This window comes from Eucalyptus grandis, chromosome 3 (genome assembly GCF_016545825.1).
Source record: "Eucalyptus grandis isolate ANBG69807.140 chromosome 3, ASM1654582v1, whole genome shotgun sequence".
NCBI lineage: Eukaryota > Viridiplantae > Streptophyta > Magnoliopsida > Myrtales > Myrtaceae > Eucalyptus > Eucalyptus grandis.
Window position 1 is genome coordinate 51,409,957 of NC_052614.1, and position 26,347 is coordinate 51,436,303.

Here is a 26,347-nt window from a genome sequence, read left to right on the forward strand (position 1 = left end):
TGACTAAATTGCAAAACTAACCTCAGGGCAATGAAAGCATTTACATTGCTCGATCAGAATTCATATCAACAATTCTAGATATAATTTATAATTAACATGTAATTTCTTTTTTTCGTTTTCACTTTATTAATAAGAATCATGCTTTATGCAATGCAATATAACTAAATGACCTAATTCTAATGACAAGTAATTTCTAATCAAATTGACCTAGCAACAATCACTAAATGACATGCATTTCATGAATCTAATTCTAAATGACATGCACGTAATATTTTTTGTGTTTTCTTAATAAATGTGCAATCTATCCCAAAGAATTGAATTAATTTATCCTAAGACATTTTTTTGTATTTTTTTTATGAAATTCGAAATTAGAAAAATGTGAAAATTATCTAGCTAAATTAAGATTCTATCCAACTTATACTAATGATTAGGTCAGGCTAAACCCTAATTTAAACCAAGATATTATCTTAACTTAGCAATCTCTAAATTAAGATGCAGTCTATCTAAATCAATCTAAACTTAAAATAAAATATGCAATTTTATCCTAATGTGCAATGACGTACAAAGAATGCCCTAATTATACATGATATGCAAATGCACTTTTTTTTTCATTTTTGGGATAAATAAAGCAATTAAAGGACAAGCACCAAATCAATCACAATCACCAAGGATAATATCCATCGCTCAAATCTAGAAACGATATTTAATCAAACTTGATTATTTCACTAATAAAATCGATAAATTGATCTTAAGCCTTAAAGATCAAGATATTAATTTTATTCCCGCGTGATTAATTATTCTATCTAAAGCCTTATAGATAGAATAAAAAATCCGCGCGGTTGCGAATTAGGCAATAAATCATAATTGAAAATTATGTCTATCACTCATGCATATGAACATTAGATATAAATAGACATATATTAGGCAATCAAATATCAAAATACACTAAAGATGAGCATTTGACCTAATTTGAGGATATTCTTTCCAAATTTGGACCAAGTGCAATTGGACTGGATCGCAACCGGCTCCTCATGGGTGAACGGGGGTGGTGAGCGACTCATAGCAGCAACTGCTCATGTTGGTGTCAACTTCTCGACTCGAGCTGTCAGTGGCCAATGGTGCTTCTCAGCGACGTCAAGGCTTGCGGATCAACAAATGAGGTATTACCGAGACTTCATGGGTGCTTGGTGAGTAATCGGTGATTAAAAGTTGGTGGTCGGCAAAACTCATGAGGCGGCTGTCAAGGGAGGTGCTGCTCGCGGTAGTGACAACGATAGGGTGGACTCCACGATGGGGTGCCTCTCCTTCATGAAGTCCACGCTCAAAGATGTGTCACCCGCTTGATGAATATCAGTAAATATGCAGAAAAGAATAAACGCGGACTGGACCAACGCTTGACCTGCCGGGCTTAGGAATGATTGGGAACCCGCTAAGACTTCAATGCAAGGACACTTCTGGATTCGCTGGACTTTGCTAGAGTTCACACAAAGTCACTATTCTTCGCTGGTCAACGCCGCAAGAGGTGTAAGACCGAAGCTCAGGTGTAGTGGGTGGCGCTCGATGACTTCGGAGCATAGCAAAATCATCGACGTTGGCTTGAGCCTACGCGGGATGGGGCAGTAGCTTGGCGTTGGGCTTGAACAGCAGGGAGCGGTTAGCATCGTCAAGCGTATCATCCCTGGTCAGTGCAGCAACAGGTTTGCGGCACGAGTGGCATTGGTTGTCGCTCACGTCAGGCTTGGCAGCATGGGAGCAGATGGAGACAATAGCTCCTCATCGTGGCTTGGCTTGAGCGGCAGCTACTCGGTGTCGATGGCAATGATGGACAGCAAGCGGGTGTCATCGGGTGCTGCGGCTGAGCAAGGACAACAAGGCTTGGCTCACTTCTGATGGGAGAACAGTAACAATTCGAACAATATCGAATCAACGCAACGGAATAAAATAATCTCCCATCTTGTGTAAACCTAATAGGAATCGATATAATAAAGTAAAATAAATACCAATCACGCGAACATAAGACAATTTTTTTACATGGAAAATCTCCTCAATGTGAGGAGATCAAAAACCATGGGACCGGAGTCCACCTGAAATTATTTACTATCAACAAAATTATTCTTCTCTAACAAATACTAGAGGTACATAGCAACAAAGACTTCAAGAACATAATTCTTGGCAATATACATGAATTTCACAAGAGATCATGGATAATCTGACCAAAAACGCATGTTTTGATCAATCCATGAAAAACCTGATGTAGGGAGCTTCAGACAAAAATCAAACCATTCAGATTCGAGAAAATTGCGCCAAGAACATGCTGACAAAATTTCAGCTCAATTGAACCACGAATTGACCTCGATACCAGCTTGATGTAAATCAGATATTGCCACAATCCCAAATTTTTGCTTTCTCTTTTTCTCTTGTTACTATTTCCTTTTTTTGCGGCTATCTTTTCATATAGATAGTGAGAAACCATATTTTCTCATATAACTTATCATATGGGCTCAAGCCCTTTTTGGGCTTGCAACTTATTGGGCCTCATTCACATAGGAGTGAACCCAGCTAACAAATCTCCCCCTCACGACAATGTGGAGGGATTCACCATCCTTGGTATCAATTGGCAATGTTTAAGCTTTTCTCTTGGTAGAGTCCTTGTCATCATATCGGAACCATTATGATCCGTATCAATTTTCTCAAGTTCCAACAACTTTTCATCTAGAACATCTCTTATCTAATGATATCTAACATTAATATGTTTTGATCTAGAATGAAAATGTGAATTCTTACTAAGATGAATTGCACTTTGATTATTACAAAATAGCACATACCTCTTTTGCTTGAACCCAAGTTCTTCTAAGAACTTCTTCATCCATAGCATCTCTTTACTAGCTTCAGTCGCTGCAATAAATTCAACTTCGGTTGTAGAAAGTGCAACACACTTCTGCAATCTTGACTTCCATGACACAGCTCCACCCACAAAAGAAATCAAATAACCAGAAGTAGATTTACGAGTATTAATATCTCCTGCCAAGTCGGAATCTGTGTATCAAACTAACTCAAGTTTCCCAATCCCGAAACTGAGTTTCAAATTTGAAGTTCCCTGAAGATACCTCATATCCACTTCACTGCATTCTAGTGCTCTTTGCCTGGATTTGATAAATAGTGACTAACAACGCCAACTGCATGCACCAAGTCTGGGCGTGTACATACCATCGCATATATTAAGCTTCCTACAGCTGAGGCATATGGAACATTTTCCATATCTTTTTTCCCTTTATCTGTTGTAGGACTTTGCTTCATATTTAATTTAAAGTGGGCAGCAAGAGGAGTATTAACTACTTTAGCCTTGTCCATGTAAAATTTCTGAAGTATCTTCTCAATATATTTCTCTTGCGACAAAAACAACTTCTTAGCATATTTGTCTCGGGTAATTCTAATGCCAAAAATCTGCTTCGCCGAGCCCAAGTCTTCAATAACTCAATTCTTGAAGCATTCCTACCAACAATCAGCATATCATCAACATAAAGAAAGTTAATAATAAAGTCATCATCATAAAATTTTTGAACAAACACACAATTATCCGAAAAAGTCTTCTTATAACCCTGTTATGTCATAACTGATGCAAACTTTTTGTACCACTGTCTCGGTACTTGTTTTAGGTCATAAAGACTTTTCTTTAATTTGCACAAATAATCCTATTTTCCTTTCACTTTGAAACCCTCAGGTTGTTCCATGTATATCTCTCCCTCCAAGTCACCATGTAGGAAGGCTGTTTTAACATCCATTTGCTCAATATTCAAATGTAGGGTAGCTGCCAAGCCTAGTACCACACGGATAGAAGACATTTTCACTACTGGAGAAAATATATCATCAAAATCAATACCCTTTCTCTGACCGAATCCCTTAATAATCAATCTAGTTTTGTGCCGTGGTTGTGAAGTATGTTCATCTTGCTTCAACCTATATACTCACTTATTCTTCAAAACTCTTTTACCTTTAGGTAACTTCACCAACTTAAAAGTATGATTATCATAAAGTGACTGCATCTCATCACGCATAGCATCGAACCAATTACTTTTGTACTCATCTTCTATTGCTTCTGCATAGCACTCTAGTTCACTTGCATCAGTCAATAATACATACTCATCTTCAGAATATTTTGTGGAAGGTCGTCGGTCTCTAACGGATCTCCGGACTGGAATATCCAGTGGAACATCTGATTGAGCATCTAGTTCAGGGATAGTATTATCTATTTCAACATGTTTAGGAACATGTGCGTTATTTGGAACATTGACTTTTTGCTGCTCTTCATTAACCTGTGTAGGAATATTTGTGAGAGGAACTGGATCCAAATCAACCAAATTATCACTAACCTGTGGTGCTAAAATCATCTTCAATTTCTCAATATCCTCTATTGTTTGATCTTCCATAAACACAACGTCTTCGCTTCTTACAATTTTCTTTTCAACCGGATCAAAAGATTTGTAACCAAGCATATCCTGTCCATACCGATAATTATGCACCGTCGTGTTTTCACATCAAGTTTAGACCCCTCATCTTTAGGAATATGCACAAATGCTTTGCACCCAAAGACATGCAAATAATCATAAGAAACATCTTTGCCTGTTCAAACTCTGTTAGGAATATCAAACTCTAAAGGAATGCATGGAGTAAGATTTAATACATGCACAACTGTACTTAAAGCCTCACCCCAAAATGATCCAGGTAGCTTTGACTGTGAAAGTAAGCATCTTACCCTTTCAACCAGTGTTCTGTTCATTCTCTCGTCTTGGGAGGTGTCTTTTGATGTCGAATACCTTGTTGTCTGTAATATTCATCAAAAGGTCAATATACTCTCCCCCATTATTAGTTCTGATGCATTTCAATTTCTTTTCAGTTTGTCTCTCAACTGAAGCCTAAAATTGCTTAAAAACATCTAACACTTGATCTTTGGTTTTCAAGGTATGAATCCAATTTTTCCTTGAAAAATCATCTATGAAGGTAACAAAATAAAGAGAGCCACCAAGTGATTTTGTTTTCATAAGACCGCAAACATCAGAATGCACTAAATCCAATATACCTGATTTTCTTAATGGAGGAGCGCTTTTAAATGCAACTCTATTATGTTTTCCTACTAAATAGTGAGTAAACTTCTTTAGCACCAAACTTTTCAATTCTGAAAGAAGCTTCTTCTTGGCCAATAGTGACAAACCCTTTTCACTGATGTGACTGAGCCTCTTATGCCATAACTCAGCTTCATCTTCGTTGTCTATTGCATTAATTTTGTTTGTGGACAACTTGCCTGCATAATATACAACGAAGAATATTTTTCACCTCTAATCACAAGAAGAGAACCTTTGGTGAGTTTCTATTGACCATTACTGAAGGTACTGCAATATCTCTCATCATCCAACTTGCCTGTAGAAATCAAATTCAAGCGGGTATCATGTATATGTTTAACATTATTCAATACTAACCTTGTGCCATTGTTGGTTTCTAGGCACACATCACCGATACCTATAGCTTGAGCTAGTCCATTGTTTCCCATTTTCACATATCCGAAATCACCTAACATGTATGATGTAAAGAAATCCCTACGAGACGTAGCATGAACGGATGCACCACTATCAATTACCCAACTGGTCTCATGAGATACAAAATTCACCACATCATCATAAAAAATAATGAGAAAGTTTCTTTAAGTGCAGTGACACGATTGTCATCATTGTCATCATTTTCATTATTACTTTTCCTCTCTTTACCTTTCTCCTTTTTATTTCTCCCTTTTTAACTGGCGACAAAACCTTTGAATATATCCCTTCTGATGACAATAATGGCACTCAACATTAGCAAAGTTATTATACTTACCTTTGCTTTTATCTCGACTTTTATCTCTATTTTTCGGACCTCGAGACTCACTTCTTTCCATTTTCTCAACAACCAAGGCATCAGAATGTGAAGAGGATGATCCTTGTGTCTTCCTTCTCATCTCTTCATTCAAAATACTACTCTTGGCCAAATCCATGGTAATCGTACCATCTGGGGCAGAGTTAGACAAAGATGTTCGAAACGTCTCTTAGGAGTCCGGCAAAATACCAAGCAACCATAATGCTTGTATCTCATCATCAAACTGGATTCCCATCGCAGCCAATTGATTTATAATTCCTTGAAAATAATTTAAATGATCAGTCAAACGAGTACCATCTTGATATCTTAGAGCCATAATCTTTTTTATAAAAAATAACTTATTATTTACAGTCTTTCGAGCATATAAATGTTCGAGCTTATCCCATAAACTGTGTGCATTTGTTTTCTCAATAATGTGGTTCAAAACATTATCATCCACCCACTGCCTAATATAACCACACACTTGACGATGAAATATAGACCATTCGGCATCAGTTTTATTCTTTGGTTTTTCCTCGGTAAATACGAGAAAATAAAAATCTTTCACATATAAAAGATCTTCCATCTTCCCTTTCCAAATATGATAATTCGAACCATTCAGTGTAACCATTTTACTCGTATTCATTTCCATTGTTTAACACAAGGCAGAAAATCCAAGTAAAAACCAAATGCTCTGATACCACTCTGATGGGAGAACAGTAATAATTCGAACAATATCGAATCAACGCAGTGGAATAAAATAATCTCCCATTTTGTGTAAATCTAATAAGAATCGATATAATAGAGTAAAATAAATATCAATCACGCGAACACAAAATGATTTTTTTACGTGGAAAACCTCCTCGATGCAAGGAGATCAAAAACCACGGGACCGGAGTCCACCCGAAATTCTTCAGTATTAACAAAATTGTTCTTCTCTAACAAATACTAGAGATACATAGCAGCAAAGACCTCAAGAACATAATTCTTGACAATATACATGAATTTCACAAGAGATCAAGGATAATCTAACCAAAAACGCATGTTTTGATCAATCCATGAAAAATTTGATGTAGGGAGTTTCAGACGAAAATCAAACCGTTCCGATTCAAGGAAATTGCGCCACGAACATGCTGACAAAATTTCAACTCAATAGGATCACAAATCGACCTCCGATACCAGCTTGATGTAAATGAGATATTGCCCCAACCCTAGATTTTCTATTTTCTTTTTTTCTCTTGCTACTATTTCTTTTTTTGCGGCTACCTCTTTATATAGATAGTAAGAAACCATATTTCCTCACATAACTTATCATATGGGCTTAAGCCTTTTTTGGGCTTGCAACTTATTGGGCTTCCTCCACATAGGAGTGAACCTAGCTAACAACTTCAGTGCAAGGCACGGTGGCGGGCCGCAAGAAGGACGTCTCGGCCAAGGCTTGGCCAAGAGCTCCTGGCCTCTCTCTCTCTCTCTCTCTCTCTCTCTCTCTCTCTCTCTCTCTCTCTCTCTCGTGTGTTCTCTATGTATTCCCCCCTTTTTTGTCCTGTATCGAGTCTATTTTATAGTGAAAGGGTGTAAACCATCAAGGAAAGAAAGCATATTTTGTTTTCTTCCGTGCATGCTTTGAAATATATTCTATTTCCTTTTCTTTTCCTCGTTGACCAAATGCCTTCTTTGTAGGAATAAAAATAGGTAAGCGAGTACAAAAGTTTATGATTTGCAAACTACTAAGGAAGTTCGTAATTTCATAAAATATCAGTAAGTTACCAACAAGTATTTTTTTTTTTTTAAATGTCACCGGTCTTTTTATATTAACAATTTTTATCATTTATTGATACTTATTAAATTTTACCAACGCGGGAAAAAAAAAGAAGCATGTATTTCTTGCATAGAACAATAGCATTCTGTGGTTATGACATCTCCTCTGTGAAAGGATTGGTTAGCGTACGACCCAGATCAACAATTACTCAAAAGCCTATATAATGATGATTAGTGATTAGGAGATAATACACGCAAGGCGTTATTAAACATTATTAGGGAATGGACAAGACATTAGACGGCCACGAGACGCCCACGTGAAAATGAAGCAATAATTCACGTCACTATCGACTAGATCAGTGCTACAAGATAACTAGCGACACGACAATATAGTACTTTCACCAATTGGGGATATTCCATTTTACATTAATTAGGGCATCCAACTTTTTGTTGTCTGCTTTTTATAAGCTAAATTCCATTATAAAAGACAGGGTGAATGTGCAATGTAGATTCGTGATTCATGGTCCCATGAGTACGAATATTAGGTAAAGCCGCATTGGGCGGCTCAAGCCGCATCGATAGGACCTTTGGAAAAGAACCATTCACTAGGTTCTATGATAGGACTTCACGAAGGTTTTGAAGAAGCTATAATCCGTTTTGATCATCCAAGAAAGAGAAATCAACAACAATTTCATTATACCACCGGCCGCGGTGGCTCCGCTGGATAATGCCTTACTGATCCTTAGTCTAGAGGTGAGGGGTTTGAAACCTAGTGGAGATACTAGGTGTCTTAAGTGTGATGTTGTGGTGATGGGTCCTGCGCTAGCGTCACCAGGAGGTTTATGGCGCAGCTGTTAGTTGCAAGCTGGTTCCTCCTGCGAAAAAAAAAAAAAACAATTTCATTATAAAACGAGAAGACCGACAAAGGGTATTTGCAAATTGTTATTTTTACATAAGTAGTCATGAAATAGAAATCCTCATTTATGAATAAATTGAATTTGTTTACTAAAATTTAAAAGTATATATATTGATGCTTGAACCCGAATGTGTGATATTTTTATTATTATTTACCATTTAGTATAAGAAAATCCAAAAAAGAAAGTCGACTCAAAGCATCTGAAGAGCCATCTTTCCAAAATCATTATTATGTGCTCTATGAAAAATCAACATTCGAATCGGGCAGGATTTCCTTCTTGATTAGTGAAGTTGGACTTCCAAGACCATCTTTTTAGGAGATGGTGGTCAGTGCACTTGCTTGGAAAAAAAAAAAAAAAACTAATGTATCTCATCACATTATGGTAATCACAAATTCAGGGTTAGTATCGATCACATCACATCAAGCTTTGATATTCCTTTTGCTTTATTCTTTGAAAATCTAGATAGTATCGATTAGTACGTGGAAGATCAAGATAAGTTAAGCCATAGAAATTTTGCAAATATATCATAAAAAAGAAACAATTAGACATAAATAATCTCTTTACTTTTTCACGCAGAGGTATATGGCATCTTCTTACTCAAAGTTCCTTTCCTTGTGCTTTCTTGAGAGAGAGAGTGAGAGAGAGAGAGATAATTCGATATATTGCACATACTGCAGTTTTGTAGCCAAAACATTTCTTACACAAGCTCCCAATCCTTTTGGTCATGTCGACTTTTTATTCAAAATCAAGAACAAGCACGCTTGTCAAGCTCAAAAGTAAGCTGCAAATTCATTCTTTGCCTTAGGACTTGGCACAAGGAGGCATATAAGCGGGCGGCTCGCGCATTTTGTTCATGTTAGCCGGACCGTTTGTGACGATGAGGACCGTGTCCATGCCCCAGCTAGCATGTCGCTCTAAGTGACAGTGCATAAACCATACTCCTGAAAGGGGAAAAAAAAAACCACAATCATGAGCATAATGAAGTCAGCATGCACAGGCTTTACTACTGAATTATGTCAGACACGATGCGTAATGACTCTTTGATTTTGTGAGCTTGACAAGTGAAGTACCTGGATTATCTGCGACGAATCTGATTGTCGTCCAACCGTTCTTGGGAACTCCGATCGTGTTGACCAAGGGTGGGTCGACCAAGTTGTATGTCTTTGGACTAGTCTTGAAGTCGAAATTTCCATTGCCCATTCCCACCACGTAGAAGCTGTAACCGTGCAGATGCATCGGATGGTTCTCCGCAGCGCCGACGTTGGTTCCTTGGAAAATTATTTCTACAGCCGACCCGTATTTGATCACCTTCGCTTTTGTTCCTTGGCTAGGGTATATCGTATTGTTGCCCACGTCGCCGGTGAAGTTGAAAAAATACGGTGGTATGCTCGGAAAAGTACAGTTATACACTCCACGGATATGCCTGTGGAAAATAAGAATCGTCCGATTGGCATTAGTCCATCATGATTTGTCCTCGACTTTAAATCAACATGATTTGTATTTAGAGATTCATTTTGTACCGTGTCATATCATCCATCATATAATGAGATTTATCACTAGAAATCTAGATCACAATGTCTTTTGTGCATTACCTGTAATATGCTTGTAAAATGTCAATCGTGGGAGTCACGAAACTGATGTTGTTCAAGCTGGCCGACAGCCTATTTCCATCCGGACCAGCACAAGACTCGTTCGCGCAATATATTTGATTGACGGAAACTGTGATGAAGATCCGCTCCGTGATTATCAATGGGACGCTAATGGGGTGCTGTTTGCTTGCTAAACTCTTCAAACGGACCGTGAAATTGCCTGCAGCATCCTTGTCATCATAAGCTGGGAGAGATGGAGAGTACGGGGTCGACGGCGGAGTGTAGTTGCCACTATACTGAAAGATCGCTGTCGTGCTAGTGTTGTCGAATGGAGCAGTTGTATCTGCGAAAGGGCTTCCCATAATGTAGTAGTGGCTAGGAGATTGGTTCGCCGTGACCAAAACGTCCATGGTTTGTCCGGGAGTTATCATTATGTAATCGGTATTGATGGGTTTTACATACCCTCCATCCATTCCAACCACCGTAAGGTTGTGTTTCGCGATGCCGAAGAAAATTTCTTCGTTCATCACCGCATTGACAATGCGGAGAAGGTACGTCTTCCCATAATTGACCAATAGGCGGTACGTTGATGCTGCGAGAAGCCAAAACAATTTTCCTTTATCAGCATAAGAACAAGCAGAAAATGGAAGTGCTTCAAAAAAATCATGCTTTGTCTTGACATCGCCGTCAAAAATAGTGACTCTGAATTTCTTGTCGTCATATAAAAGCATGAAACAATTTTTACATATGCATGGTTTCTCAATCTGGCGATTACATATATAGGCCATAAATAAAGATATTAGTGTAGTGGGTAGCTATATAATTTCTATCATATTCTTCATCAGTCTTGTGAAATATTTATCCTTATACAGGAAAGAGAGTTTGATTAAATTTCTAAAAATAAAATTCACTTTATCTAGGTTAAAACCGATATGAATGTAAATCTGTGTATATGTAACCAACAACACTTCAAAGGAATGGAACTATTGAATATAGTACCTTGTCGACCGATACTTCAGTAAAACTAAATATTTAATTTTGCAACAAATCAGAGGAAAGTCATATAAAATTTAATTAGTACCATTAGAGCAGTCATATAGATCTCCCGGTTGACCATTGATGGCGAATGCATCCGATGTGTTCGGATCACCACCAGTTTCAAGTGCCTCATCGATTATGGCCATCACATCTCCATTATACCATTCGCCTAGCATAAAGAGAAGTATACAAGTCCCCGTCGTCATTCTATCCAAGATTAACAAACGCTAACATTTGTAGTCAAGACGGAAAAGAAGGAAAAGAAGCAGCGGCTCATGCGACATTCTCATGGGAGTAGAGTATGAACATACCAAGAACAAGTAGCTCTTCCTTGTACGGCACGGGGTAAGGGTAGGTGGTTCCAGGTTTTGGATATATGATGATGGCACCATGTACCGTGGCACGTGACCAGTCGCTATGGGCATGCCACCAGAGCGTCCCTTCTTCATCGGAAAAGGAAAGTTCTTGAGTGAAGCTCGTACCGGCGGGGATGGGGCACTGTGTAATGTTCTCGGGACCATCCGGCCATGGGTTCCTAGGCTGCTTGACTCCGTGCCTGTAGATTAAAAGTACTTTCATCATCAAGCATCACGCTTGCTCACACAATCTCATGCTTGCAAGTTGATTAACTCATTCTCTTATTATTTAACCTTTTACACGGTAGTGTCTTGTCGCTCGTTTGATGTGGTTACACTTGTCATGGCCAATTTCACATGTATCAATCGCGAGGTCAGGGAGTATTGACGATTGAACTTTTGGGAAGAGGTCGATTTTGATTTATCATTATCAAATGAATAAATTAGTAGGGTGGACGAGAGCGCTAAAGGTGTGAACTAGAGGCCACCAGTTGAATATTGGTGGGAAGGATTGACGATTAGTCCCCTTTGATCATGGGAATATATTCTTTACGCGGATTGCAGCCATTGGAGGAAACAAAAGAAAAATAGCCACAACTAGCTATATGTTTACATTGTTTGGGGGTGTGGTTTCCTGCTTTTGATGCGGTCGTGGGTCCAAGATAACGCAAGACCTAGGTCATGTAATGAAGCTGTGGGAATCTTATGGACTTCGGCTAGCAGACATGCAGTACAACTATTTCCGCAAGAAGGGAAAAGTAAGAGGAAAGCTAGGGTAATTTTTTTCCTTTTTGGGTCGGTCAAAGCTATCGTAATTATTTTGCGAATTTATGGAGGGACGGGACATGAGGGCTCTGTGCTGCAGAACTGTCTTTTTCAGTGAAGCAGAAAGAGAGCACCAAATTGAGGCTCCAACTCGAAAGAAGAGGGTAAGATGGGAGGGGGTTCTTCTGCTTTTGTCCTCGAGCATCAGTGCACTATGCTCTACAACACATGTCCTCCTTTTGTGGATGAAGATTCGAGTGTTTTGCAAATCAATTATGAAGTCCGAGAGACAACAAACGTGCATATTATCGCCGAGGAGCGTTTTATCGCATTTTGTTTCGATTTGATTATCGCGCAATAACTAGCCGCGAGTTTTACCGTGTAGGACATTATGTCCCCGCGAGAGAGAGAGAGAGAGAGAGGGGTTTTTTTTTACCAGTGGACGGTGACGCCGTAGGTGCCGTTGTTGTGGACGGTGACGAAGACGGTATCGCCCTTGTGAACCCGGATCACCGGCCCGGGCCAGCTCTCGTTCACCACCAGCATGCTCTTGGTCGTGCACAACCTCGTGAAGTTGGTTTCCTTCAGCTGCAGCAGCAACAAACAACAGAAGAGAAACCCTCATCGTCCCACGCATTTCTTGTTATGTAAGCATGCGTGAGCAACTCAAAAGTGCCTTGAGACACAGACGCCGTCTGTGTCGGCACGAGCGCACTTACCACGAAATCGTAGTGTTGGACATTGCCTCGAGCCATGCAGAGAAGAGAGCCGTATTCCAAGAAGACGAAGCCCAGAAAAGCAGCGATCAAGGCCATCTTGTTGCTAGTCCCCCCTGTTCTCATCTTCTTCTCTGCTTTCCCAAGGTCGATCTCTTTGTCTGGTGTTTCACCTCTCGTGTATCGTGATGGAAAGAAGCTGGTTTTGGCCTTCCTATTTATAGTGCGCCATGTTTCACTCCTTGGCACGAAAGAGGGATGGGGTCCCACGCGGAAAGCCCCTAGCACTTGGACATTGGCGTCCCACAGGGTCTCCTGTGTCGCTACTTTTCATCGTTCGCCTGACCCTCTTCTCCATTAGTTCAAACGAAACACATTGGAATCGAACCGGTGATAACGCGCCAGTACTCATCTCATCAAACATTACTTCAATTCTGCCAAGGGGAAGGCATTTCATTGCGCTTTATGAATGAGAATCTACAAACGATACTTCAATTAAGCTCGTCTTCACAACTAAAGTTCCTAAATGAATGACTAACATCGGTTCATTCATAATCTGAGGAGCATCGATTTCAGGATCAGATTTTCAGACGCCGGAATCATGGGTACATCACTTTTTTTTTCCCTCACGAGGGCCGGAACGATGGGAAGTGTCCTAGTCTCTCTAGTCGTCCGACGGAACACTTACCAAGAAGCATGGCCAAGAAACACCAACATATCCTAAAAAGGAAATCGGAAAACACGCACCGAGGAGGGGCTTGAACACGTGGGGAAAGTGTTTGATTTCCTTGTCCCTTGTATTGGCTATTCGGCAGTGGTCCATGCGACCCCACTGTTCGGGTCGTCAATGCGGTCGTTCGTTGTTTTAAGGCACACCACTAGAGAGATTATCCCATGAATTTTGGAGTTGATTTTTTTTCCCCTTTTGTAGCACGCGCATTGTCTACCTAAAATTTAACTTCAGAGAATCTCCTGAACAAATATCATATCCACAAAACAATTTATAGTATTATCTTCTAAAGAAATTAAAAGAGAACTACAGAAATTTACGTCATAGTCATCTTATTAGATATCTTCAGTCGTGGAGGCGGACCCTGAAGGCTACTTTTTTTAGAGCAATCGACACGAGCATAAATCCAGCAAGCAAGCTCTAGACAAGTGCGCTATCCCTGTCCACTTGCTTTGGCGCTCGATCCAGACCAAACACATTACTGCCATATGATGCAATACCTCTCTCGACAGGGATTTATTTGTAACTGTACTATCAAGTCAAAAGGATAATCTTGAACATATTTTTCTAAAAAAAATAAATGAACAATTTTTTTTTTCATTGTCTAAGAAAATATATAAACGTAAATTGTTATAGGTAATGAACATACTTTTAATTGACTAGTTATTTCAAATAATACAAATAATCATTTTAAAAAAAAATATTTTTTAAATTATTTATTTTCGTGAAACAAATTACCTTTTATAACATTTAATAGTTAGAAAGGATAAAAAGGAATGTCCCAGTTGTCCTTTTTTTTTTTTCCGGCCGAAGTCCCAGTTGTCTTTGGCTACCAAAATTTTCGGTCGTCGAAGACTTGAAGGTTGTACCGGCTAACTTTTTGTCCCAGTTTACGATGTTTTATTTTGTAATTATAATGCAAAATGTTCCATCAAGTGCCGCCGATTAATTTGAAAAGACACCCTTTTTAGGGTTAAAATCATTGTCAAGTTCAGAAAAATTCCTTAAATTAGAAATTTAGAAGTGAAATCACGAATCATTTGTTGAACCTTGCGAAAACGTGATATAATTATAACTCACGAATTATTACAATATTTTCTCACACTACATACAATACTCGGAAACTCTACACAATTCATCTCACACTCGCAAGCATACATAACACACTCTACTCAACACACTCTCAAGACCCCTGCATACACACCCACTCACTCTTTATCTCTCTACACTTACACTACACACACCAACCGCCTTCCACACTCCTCCTATTATTATTTTATTACAAGTTGCTGATCATTTGTCAACAATTGCGGCTGAATTATCTAGAGAGAGAAAAATATGGAGGAGTAGAGAGAGATCTGGAGAACTCCAGAGAGAGAGAGAGGCGGTGCTTTTTCTAACATCATTAACCCATCATTGTCAATCCATTGATGATATAATTTTTCCTTCTCAAGCATTAAAATGACAAAACACATTCCCTTGCTTTTAATTGGTCTAGTTGTTTTAAGCACCACCCATTGGCTTTGAGTTATTACTATTATATGCTAAAAAGTCCCAACTAAAAATTTAAGTTAATAAGTAAAAGGAGATTAAATGAATATAAAATACCATGAATCTCATGTGAAATCGTAAAAAGCCAAGCAAACAAAATATTTTTAGGCAGAATCTGACTCGATGCCATTAAGATGTCAAACCCAAAAACTTAAGTTAATAAACGTAGGGACTCCTTGTATATAAAGCCAATTAAAACACAATAGCCAAACAATATGCGATTAACATTATGAATGACCTCCATCTTTTAGTTTTATCTTTTTTGGGGAGAAATTACGCAAAGCCCTTGTCCTATTATATGGACACTAATTTGGTCCTAAACGGTCAATTTGGTTAATGAAATTTTAAACCTTTAAACGATTTTTGAGTCCAGTCCATCTGGACAATATAAATTAGAAATTGCTGACATAACAATCTAATCAACATCGGTCTGTCGTACGTGACATGGTCGGATGACCAACAACTAACGTGGAAGAAACAACGCCATTTTGCAATTGGGAAAATGTCACAAATGGTCCCTATATTTTTACTTAATGTGCAATTTGGTCCTTGAACTTTTAATTTGCTCAATTTGGTCCATGAACTATTGATAAATGTCCGATCTAGTCCCTGAACTTTCGATCGGCTCAATTTGGTCCCGAACTATTGATAAATGTCCGATCTAGTCATTCGTTACTGTTTTTCCTTCTTTTTTTTTGCTTCTTCTCCCTTCCCTCCGTCGGCTCCGGCGGAGGGAAGCTAGCGTCCGGTGAGGGTCACCCTTGCCAGATCTGCGAGGGAGCCCCTCGCCCGATGCCGGCGAGGGCCGCCCTCGCCCGACGCCGGCTTCCCTCCACCGAAGCCGGTGGAGGGAAGAGAGAATAAGCAAAAAAAAAAAAAAAAAAAGAGAAAAACAGTAACGAAGGACTAGATCGGACATTTATCAATAGTTCATGGACCAAATTGAGCGATCGAAAGTTCAGGGACTAGATCGGACATTTATCAATAGTTCATGAACCAAATTGAGCCGATCGAAAGTTTAGGGACGACATTGCACATTAAGTAAAAGTATAGGGACCATTTATGACATTTCCCTTTGCAATTTTATTAAAAATGTTTTTGTGATTTTTTTCCTTTTTTTCTTTTTTTTAAATTTTCTTTTCCACACCACCGCCACAGGCAAGGGCCGCAAACCGAGGATGAGCAGGAACAACGGGAATCGGAGTCGCGATTGGAGTCGGAGGATGAGAGGCTCCGCTAGTGATTTTTGCTTTCAGAATCTCCATTTTTGGTGTTTCCCATTTGTGCGGTGACTCGTGTTGGTAGTGAGGTTAAGTCGGGAGTTGTTCTGATTATATGGCAAGTTTACATGCGACTTCTGCATCAAGAGAGGAGCTACAGGAAAAATTTCTCGGTGATCGCCTCGCCCGTGGGCAGTGAAGGCGTGCAGCCCACGCCTGTGACCGGCAAAAAGATGAACATGGGTGTGGAAAAGAAAAGAACAGAAAACGAAAATGAAAAGATTAGGAGAATTAACAAGAATTAGCAAAACGATGTCATTTCAATTCGTTTCTTCCATGTCAATCATCAGTCGTGCCAAGTATGACTATATTAGAAAATCGTTAAAAATGTAAGGATTACATTAACCAAATTGAATAGTTTAGAATTAAATAAACATTCATACGATTTAAGATTCTTTTGGTAAATTTCTCCTTATTTACAAAAAAATCATATTTTAAATTAATCTACTTAGAATCCTTACTATGCTTAAATGCACATCCAATATCTACTCCTTTACAAAAAAAAAAAAAAAACGTCTATTTGGTTTGAATAGTTTGAAAATGCGTGCTGATACCTTTTTATTTTTTTTTAGCCTTTTCTTTTTTTTTCCTTATTTCTCCTCTATACCTTGACCTTTGCCAAAAAGCCATAATTCATCTTTGACATTTCAAGTTCCACATCGATTAGAAGAGACCCTGTTAAGTAATTCATAAGTTTACACTCATTCCCAAATGATCATTATCTTATGTGATTATTCAAAATACTTCTATACAACATGGCTGAAGTAGATTGGGTCAAATCGTTGCGAATGGTCAGGGGGGTGTGTGGCTCAGGGTTGGATCTAGGCCTATTTTAGATTCAATTAGTGAGGAGAGCGATTTTTAGGTCAAAAAACACTCAACCAAATGTGTAACTCCTAGCAGGCTTCTAGGCTGGCAATATGGAGCATTACTGACAAGGATATCAATTCTTTATGTTAAAGTTTGTGACATCTCAAATCCTCTATGAGATGGGCGAGACCATATTGAGTGATTAATAAACAAGTATATCCATAAGTGGTCATCACATTGTACAATTAATCTGATTCTCCTTTTGGCAAGGGGTCCAATCTTAGAGTAATTACATGAAATTAAGACGATTTGAGACTCAATATTGACTTATGAAATTTTTTACATGATTTCTCTCACCTAATATGAGACCTAAGATATTACAATATTGCCTAACCCCTCCACCGAGGGAGCGAGAAGAGACATACAGGTGTAGTGGATATTCTTCCCATAAACGACAAAATATAAATAAAAATTTGTAGTGCACTTGTGATTTTTTTCTTCTAAGTAAAGTAGCTTCATAATGCCTAAAAGCAAATGTGGACCACATCCACTTCAGTCCTCAGTGCCTCTAGCCATAAGATTACGTGCTCAAGGCACGTTGATGGAATATTCCTCCACCAAAACTAGGTTTCAAACCCCCCACGTCCACTTTATGTAGCTGGCCTGAACTTAATGAATGGAAAACTTGTTTTATGACCAGCAAAAAAAAAAAAAAAAAAAAGAAGAAGAAGAAGAAGAAGAAATCTGCTAGCTATTTCTCTAACCAGATAATGTGGTAGGGGATGATAGGAGTGCTTCGAGTTCGGGACCTATATAGACGAAGCTGGAAATGGTCCAACATTTCCCCATTATCTACAGTAAACGTATTTTTTCTGCGAAGGATGCACTAGTTCTTCCCAATAATGGCCCAAAATAGCATGTCTTGATTTTCTCGCTTCCTTTTCTTTCATTTCAAGAAGTGGAGGGCATCGAAATCCCCACTTAAGTAGATGGGAAAGATCTTTCTACCCGATGGAGGCCGTCCCTTTGCGCAGATACACCCTCACCCGATGTTGGCTCAATCCAATCGATCCTCCTTACTTTGCATGATCAATTTTAATTGGAAGCCTAAACCATAAGGTGAGAGAATGGTAAGATTTATGTAATAAATGACGATATTTATGAATAAGCTGCACTCGATAACGCTACCACACTATCATGCAAAGCTCATATGAAGAATGAATGACATTATTGATTTGCTTGCAAAGCCAACCGAGCAAGAATGCACATTGAATATTTGTGATGCCGGACATGAAGAAATAGTAAAATAGCTCACTTTTCAAAATATCTTTCGTGTAAACTTCGTCTTTATCTCCTAAAATTAGGTCGCGGTCACTAAGGTTGTTTTCAGCATTAGAGAGAATGGGGAAACGTGGAGGCCATGCAACCATTTCTTCTTCATACGAGCAGCGATAGTGTTCGAGGAGCAAGATGGTGCTGCACTGATCACTAGGGCAGTCTACCGGAGCACTATTCTGGCCTTGTTATTTTCGGCGGTGGCAGGTAGAACTCATGAACAACGACGGGTATAGTTTCAGGCAATGGGCAAGTCACCAATAGCTGAGTTCATCTTTCGTGTAATGGGGGGACCATGATCGCTCAAATGGAGCACCAAATGGAGCACTATTTCGCCAATTGCACCAATTCAACCTTTTTCTTTTTTTAAATTTCTGCGCAAGCGTCAATGGAAGTACGGACTCTTGGCCACTTCAACTTCTTGTGATTGACTGCCGGAACGATTGGCTAAGGTCCGATTGGCTGAATAATCTTGTCGAACTATTATATTGTAACAATATTCCTGAAATGCAAAACAGAACTTTGCAGAATAAATACAATTATCCAAAACTTGGAACGATTGCCTACATGAATAAGGGTCTTCGCATCATCAGATGTAAACCCTTGCTTAGTTGTTCATCATAGTGGCATCTTAATTTTTTTTATAATTTTAGGATGTAAAGTTGCCGGACCTAAAAGGTTAGGAGGTGACATGCCCCCTTTTGAAGTTTAGAGAGCTAAACGGAGTATCTCCTGATAAATTCAAATTGTGACAATCACATGGACACCACACCATAAATTTTTTCAATGGTGTGTTCATCTATACTTTTAAAAAGGAGTTTCCCTTAAACAATATAACAATTAGAAAAATTTTAAAATACTAAAGGAAAAAAAAATGTATTATGAACTATCATATACATTTATGTGTATATAGCAATATTTGTATCTTTTAGAATGTTTCAAGTGTTTCTAAATTAAATAAAGTTCAAATCGTAAGAGCCGTAAAACCAAAATGAGTAAGAATCCAAATAAGAGGTCACTTCAAACATATTTAGATATTCTGTATAAGTTGATGTGAACTTTATTATGATATGATTACAATCCACGGATCATAACGGCAAATTACTCTACACCCAAGTCACTTGAGAGCCAAAGGTCTAAATTTTGCCGGTTCATTGAACTTGCAAGATACTTTTACAGGTTTTTTTATAATCGGGGCTTCACGTCCATTTTCTTGAATTAATAACAATAATAAAAAAACCAACAATAACATACTGCTTGGATGATAATGATTAGTGGGTAGTGATGTGATTCTTGGAATGTAATGACTCCAATTTTTTTAGGCGGCTAATCAAAGGGGATGAACCCTTAATCGTACTTGTCTACCGATCCCTCATTAAACCTGGCGATTGTCGGTACTAATGCATTAGGTGAAGGATAATATTGATAGCATGTAAAATCAAGCTGACCCCTCAAAGCCAAAGAGAAGATAATACGTGATGATGAGGAAAACACAAGGCTCTATCTTTATGTGTCGCCACCAGTTTTGACTATATTTATATTTGCTGTGATGTTTCCAGCATCAAACAGACAAAAGTCATAGGGTTGAGTTTAGGGTGGAGGTCGTCCTTCTCTTTCATTCTAATCCCAATGTAATTTCAATTCATTCTATTGCCACAATAATCAAAAAAGAAATTGGAATTGAGATTAGAAGAAACAATATTATGCTATTCTCACACGTACTACGCATGCCAAACTGCAAATGCATGTTGGCAATTTTAAGTAAGAAAATAATAATATCGATTTTGAATGTAAGGTATATACTACATAACAGTAAGAGAATTATTAGATACTTTTCGGAGATATCGAAATTTCATTAATGATATCCAATTGGCTCTATGTTTTTGTTATGTTGAAAACTGGAAAATGATGGCATTTTGATCATTCAAAAAGAGAATACAAAATTTGAAAGTCGACTTTATATATAGTATAAATGATAGATACTAAATGAAAGTTGAGGTAAGTGGGATGCATACATTAAATGACTAAATACTTACTCAAGTCTCGAATGCAATGATTAGGGAAAATTACCCGAACGGGACGAAACGTTGTTTTAATATGCAATCAATTTCTAAGGTTTAAAAAAGTGAAATTAAGTTATAAATATTATGAATTGGATGCAATGGTTCATTCAATTCGCTGACATGGCATGCCTGCTTTATATTTTTATTTTTTAAAACATATAATTGATGGGACACTTAATACCGGCCCAAAAATTCAAGATTATAATAGACTTTTCCTAGATTCCGAACCTTACAAAGATGAGCTCGCGATATCTCCTTCCTATGTTTGTCTTCACCAAATATACGAAAGATTAACCAAATATTGGAAGAATAATATAAATCTTTCCTAAAATATATCGAATGGCCAACTCGTAAAATCGAAGTTCATCCGCCGCCGATCAAATGCAAAAATGATGAACAAATAGATAAATGCAACTAGAATTATATGCCATGCAATTAATTAATTAATTTTTTTAGGGGTTAAAAATTAATCCCTTATTTTTTAATGCAATAAATAAATTAAAACCGGGTACCAAAATTTAGGTGTTAACAACAAAATCTACTCATGATATATTATTTCCAAAGGCAAGATACATTACTTAATCGAAGAACTCTACTTATGAAAACCAAGATTTGCTTGTATGTGCGACAAAATCAATGGGATTTGAGAATGCCATTGCCTTAAATGCCCTTATTTTCTCAAATAAAGGTTTAACATAGCCATGTAAATCTTGAAGAAGGGCCTAACCTCATCAACTAGTCAAGGGCATTTTTGTCTTTTACTTTTTTATTTTCTTTCATTTTCCTTTTTCTGTTTTTTTCTTTCAGAAAAAAAAAAAGATAAATCTTTTTTAAAGCAAAAAATACAGTGAGAGGGTTGGGTTGGCAACCCTCCCCCACTTGTGGCCGCCGCCTCCATCGTCTAGCCATGGCCAATAGGGTTGTTGGAGCCTCAGTAAGGGCCAACGACCTTTGCCCAAACTTAGGGGAAGGCCCACAACCCTTGCCAAAGTGCCAACCCTACACCTAGCTTTCTTTTTCTGTGTTTTATATTTTTAAGTTTTAGTCTTTTTTTCTTTTACTTAATTTGTCTTTTTATCAAAAAAAAAAAAAAAGGAAAAAAGAAAGGAAACAAAAAACTGTAAAAGATGAAAATGACATTGACTAGCTAATGAGATCAGATCATTGTTTGAGATTAATATGGTCAATTAGGTTCTAATTTGAGAAAATTATGGCACTTCAAACCCTTATTTTAAAAAATATTCAATTAAGATCTTTACTTAAAAAATTAAGGGCATTTCGAGTTTTTATTTGAGATTTCCCGAAATTATGGGCTGTTTTGGATCACATCCGATTCTTTAAGAAATCTCCTGCTACTCAATTCTCTCTCTATATATTTGTAGCTGTCAATTTCTATTGTGGCTGCTTTGACGAAATTGCCCCTCACCTCCTTCTTGCCGAAATTGCTTTTTTTTTTTTTTTAGTTCGGTAATCTTGTCGAAATTCAACAAGATATAGGAACAGAGTAAACCCAAATGGTTGTTCTTTTTTATTTTATTATTTATTTATTTATTTATTGGCATTTGTTTAGTATTTAGTCGTGCAATTGTTGTTTCTGTCGACTAAGTAGCACCGACACTGACACGCGACATATGACACGACACATCGACACGTCGTTTAAAAAATAGATAATTCGATACGTTGTATATTAAATATATATTTTTGTATATACATAATAAATTATCATTTTTATAATTATTTCAATCAAATTAATTTTATTCAAATTCACAAATAAATAAATAAATAAATAAAAAGCTTAGAATGAATTTACACTAAAAGCATTAATTCACTATTTATTAATATCGTTCGTTGTTTTAATTTGAAAAATTCAACTCTATTCTAATAATTCATAAAACTTAGAGAAAAAACAAGCAATCAACATTCTGGACTCGCATGTTAGAAATGTCGGAAGAGAAAAAAAAAAAAAACGACTCCTAGATTGATATAAATGGACACTTAAGTGCCAAAAGCCAAAAGTTATGAAAGTGACACTTAAGTGCCAAAATCGGAGAGAAATGAATCACTTAAGTGCTCCAAAATTCGACCAAAACGCGACGTATCAATTTTCTAGCGAAGCGAGTCAAAGCGGCGTTATTTTGGTGCCGACATGATAAAAATTTACTATAAAAATTAATTAAATTAAATTTAAAACTACATTTATTTAACACATTTAAAAATAAAAATAAAAATATTTAAAATATTTAAAATAAATTTAGTTTTAAATTAAATTAAATTAATTTTTATATTAAATTTTTTACCATGTTAGCACCAAAACGATGTCGTTTTTGTATTATCTAGCCATGTCAGCATGCAAAACGACGCCGTTCTACATTCGTTTCGCCGGAAAATTGACACGTCGGCATTTTGCAGGATTTTGGCCAGAGTGGCACTTAAGTGATTCATTTCTCTCCTATTTTTGAGCATTTAAGTGTTACTTTCGTAAATTTTGACACTTTAAGTGTCGCTCTGTGCCAACTTTTGGCACTTGAAGCGATCTTTTGCCGAAAAAAGAAGAAAAACTTAATGGATGAATTAGGTATCACAAAGTGAGAGTCAAAAGAGAAGAGAATGTTAGGTTTTTCTTCTTTCTCCATTTATTATTTTTATTATTGTATTTTATCTTTTCACAAATATACATTTTGTCATCTCATTTATTGAAATTTTTTAAAATTGATCTCGATATCAGAATCACGTATCAAAAACTCGTATGTTGGAATTCCAACTCGAGTATCGGAGAGTGTCGAAAAAGTTAATCAGTGTCGGATTTTTCAACACGTGTTGACTAAGTGTCGGAAAGTGTGACACGTGTTGAAATGTCCGACACGATATGAAGGTTCTTGGAGAGTGTCGATGCTTCATAGGCTGTCAATGGCACGACAAGTATTTAAAGTTCTCCTTTGGGGACTTCTTTGATTTTGAATTGCTCCTTTAATGCCATAACGTTAGGTACACTTTGAAAATAAAATTGATTGTAAGCGCATTTTTCTTTTTGGGCAAAGCTCATTTTTTTGGCATGCAATTTTGCCGCTTCATTAATGTTAATTTGGATGATTTTTTGGTTTTTTTTCCCCATGAAATTACGATAATCCATTTTGATGAAGTGAATGTGAGCGATAGATGAGTTATGAAAGTTTATGTACCGTGTAGAAGACAGGATTGGATTTATGTTAACCGGCCTTCTCAGATTCGGATTCGGCATATTTAATGCATAGCATCTTAGTTTTTAAAATTATTAATTATACATGTATTTAGAAATGCCGATTTTAATAGAGATTATAAAGCTCTTCTAAGTGGTCACTTGACGAGTAGGGTTTAACAATTCATGCACGTGTCGTGATTGTATTTATAATTAGCATGAATTCGTATCGGCGACGAAACACTCTTGTAAATGCGCGAGTTACATCTATTGCATTAGATTATATCTGGAGCGTACCTCTTTTTTTTTTTTTTCCTCCAGTTTTTCTTTTTTTGGCTTTGGGACGTACTTTTTTCATGTAAATAGATTATGTAAGGACCCGGGCCTCCACTGTATTGCAGGGGCCACATACGCTGTGTATTGCAAGGGTAGAGGTGTGGACGCACCGCCACATACGCTCTCCATCAGAGTCGCGCAGCCTCTCTCAAGGTTTTGTTTCCTCCACCCATAGATACAGTTAGAGACACCCAAGCCTTATAAGCTAACCCAAGACTCTCCCTTAAGCGATGTGGAACGGGAGACATGCCCTTAGCTGCCCACATACTACTGAGGCGATCTTAGTCCATCCCTCCATACTGTCTCGGGTCTAGGTCGTCACAGATTATGTCAATTAGCTGGCCCTAATAACAAGCTAGGCACTTGTAATTGAAATCTCACTAAAATTGATAAAATAAGTGGCATGGTGGACTATAAATAAAAACCAAATGAACGGACTCTATTCATTATCCAACCAACGGGGATCGAGCGGCTCAACTTGACAGTGGCCCGATTTCCTATTTAAATGTCGGCTGGTTTTACCCCGGTTGGGATTGACTGCACATTACCTAGGAATTTGGTTGCATCTCGAGCAATTTTAATGCTAAATTTTGGATTATTGATTTTAGTTATACCTAAATATTATTTATGGAGAGTAGAGAAAGCGTAGAGCATGGAAGCGCTGGAAAATGGGAGGCAAAGGCTAATTTTAACGCACGAACCAAGTAAGAAATATAAGAATCTTCGTTTCATGAATATATTTGTTCGGACGTCCTAAAAAGTGACATCAATCATCTCTAAAATATTCATATTTATTGAGTAGATCATTGCAATTACCAAAAAAAAAAAAAAAATTCAAAGCGTTCAACAGGTTTGGAAATCACTTAGGTGATTGCCACTATGAGTGTTGTTATGTATGTTAAGACCGATACGTGAAATTGGCCGCGAACTAACACAAAATTACTAGAATCACTGAAGCGAGAACTGTTAGGATGAGCAATCAGATGCCTACGATACCTCAAGAAAACAAAGAAGACCAAAAAAACCAGACTGTAACCTATTCCACATATCCTCAGGCTAAAAACCCTTTACAATATGCAAGCAAATGAATAAAGCACGCACCCCTTTTACACCCCGATGACAATGTGCCAACCAGCGCGCACACTCCTATCGCTATCTGCACTTGTTTGATCCGCATTATTACATATATGGGATGCATTGATAACCCATATTTTAAAATAAGATATGAAGTCTTGACACCGTAAGCCATCAAGAATATAGAATATCCTTACAATGGCACACACAGAGTATTATAATAACAATGCGCAGTTCACGCATTATGTAATATGTACGTGCATGAATACTTTATTCCATATTTAGCCATCCAAATTAAATAGATCAATTTCAAACACAGAATTAAACCCGAAGATAATATTGAATATTATACCCATTTTATTTAATTCAGTATGAAATAGATTATGTATTCTTCTACCGTTTGGGAAATTAATAAACGTGCAAAATAGTAAGAATGTAAAATACAAATGTCGAAGTATCTAATTTCAATTACATCTAAAATGAATTCAAGTTTATAGATTTTATGCTATATTACATTGTGCTTTTGTGATATATTATGGATATATAGGGTTTTGAAAGAAAGTCGGCAAAAGAAATGACTTATCTCTTTCATGCGCAATAAACGAATTACCTAGGAACATACGTTAAATTACAAGCAACTAACGGACAATATGACTTCACGATAGTTTGAATACAATCACGAGTAAAGTACTCACATTTCAGGTGTTAATGCCGATTGTTTTCTCGAAGTAGATATGGAATGCCTTCTATTCTTTGATGGAAACAGAAGAAGAAGAGATAACAGTTTGCTTCAGAATGTTCTTTCTACCAACCATTGTAACGGTTATCTCCAGAAGTTATTTATGACTTCTCTCACATTCTTTTGAAAGGTATCTCTCCATTATGTCATGTTAAGATGAACCGGTGCGTCTTAATCACACAAGTACCATAAAAATATAACATAAGGAAAAGACTTACCAAAAATATAGGCA

General features: G+C 37.4%; 1 protein-coding gene across 1 annotated transcript; it reads right to left on the bottom strand.

Annotated features, from left to right (window-relative positions):
• Window positions 1–9,193: 9,193 nt before the first annotated feature.
• On the bottom strand, window positions 9,194–13,349 carry LOC104437649 (laccase-14). Its single transcript, XM_010050638.3, has 7 exons — window positions 13,026–13,349; window positions 12,743–12,894; window positions 11,497–11,741; window positions 11,229–11,354; window positions 10,151–10,739; window positions 9,629–9,981; window positions 9,194–9,499 (listed from the first exon to the last, which is right to left on the bottom strand). The coding sequence occupies exons 1-7, from the start codon at window positions 13,146–13,148 to the stop codon at window positions 9,360–9,362; spliced, it is 1,728 nt and encodes a 575-aa protein (XP_010048940.2). The 5' UTR covers window positions 13,149–13,349; the 3' UTR covers window positions 9,194–9,359.
• Between the last annotated feature and the right edge of the window lie 12,998 nt (window positions 13,350–26,347).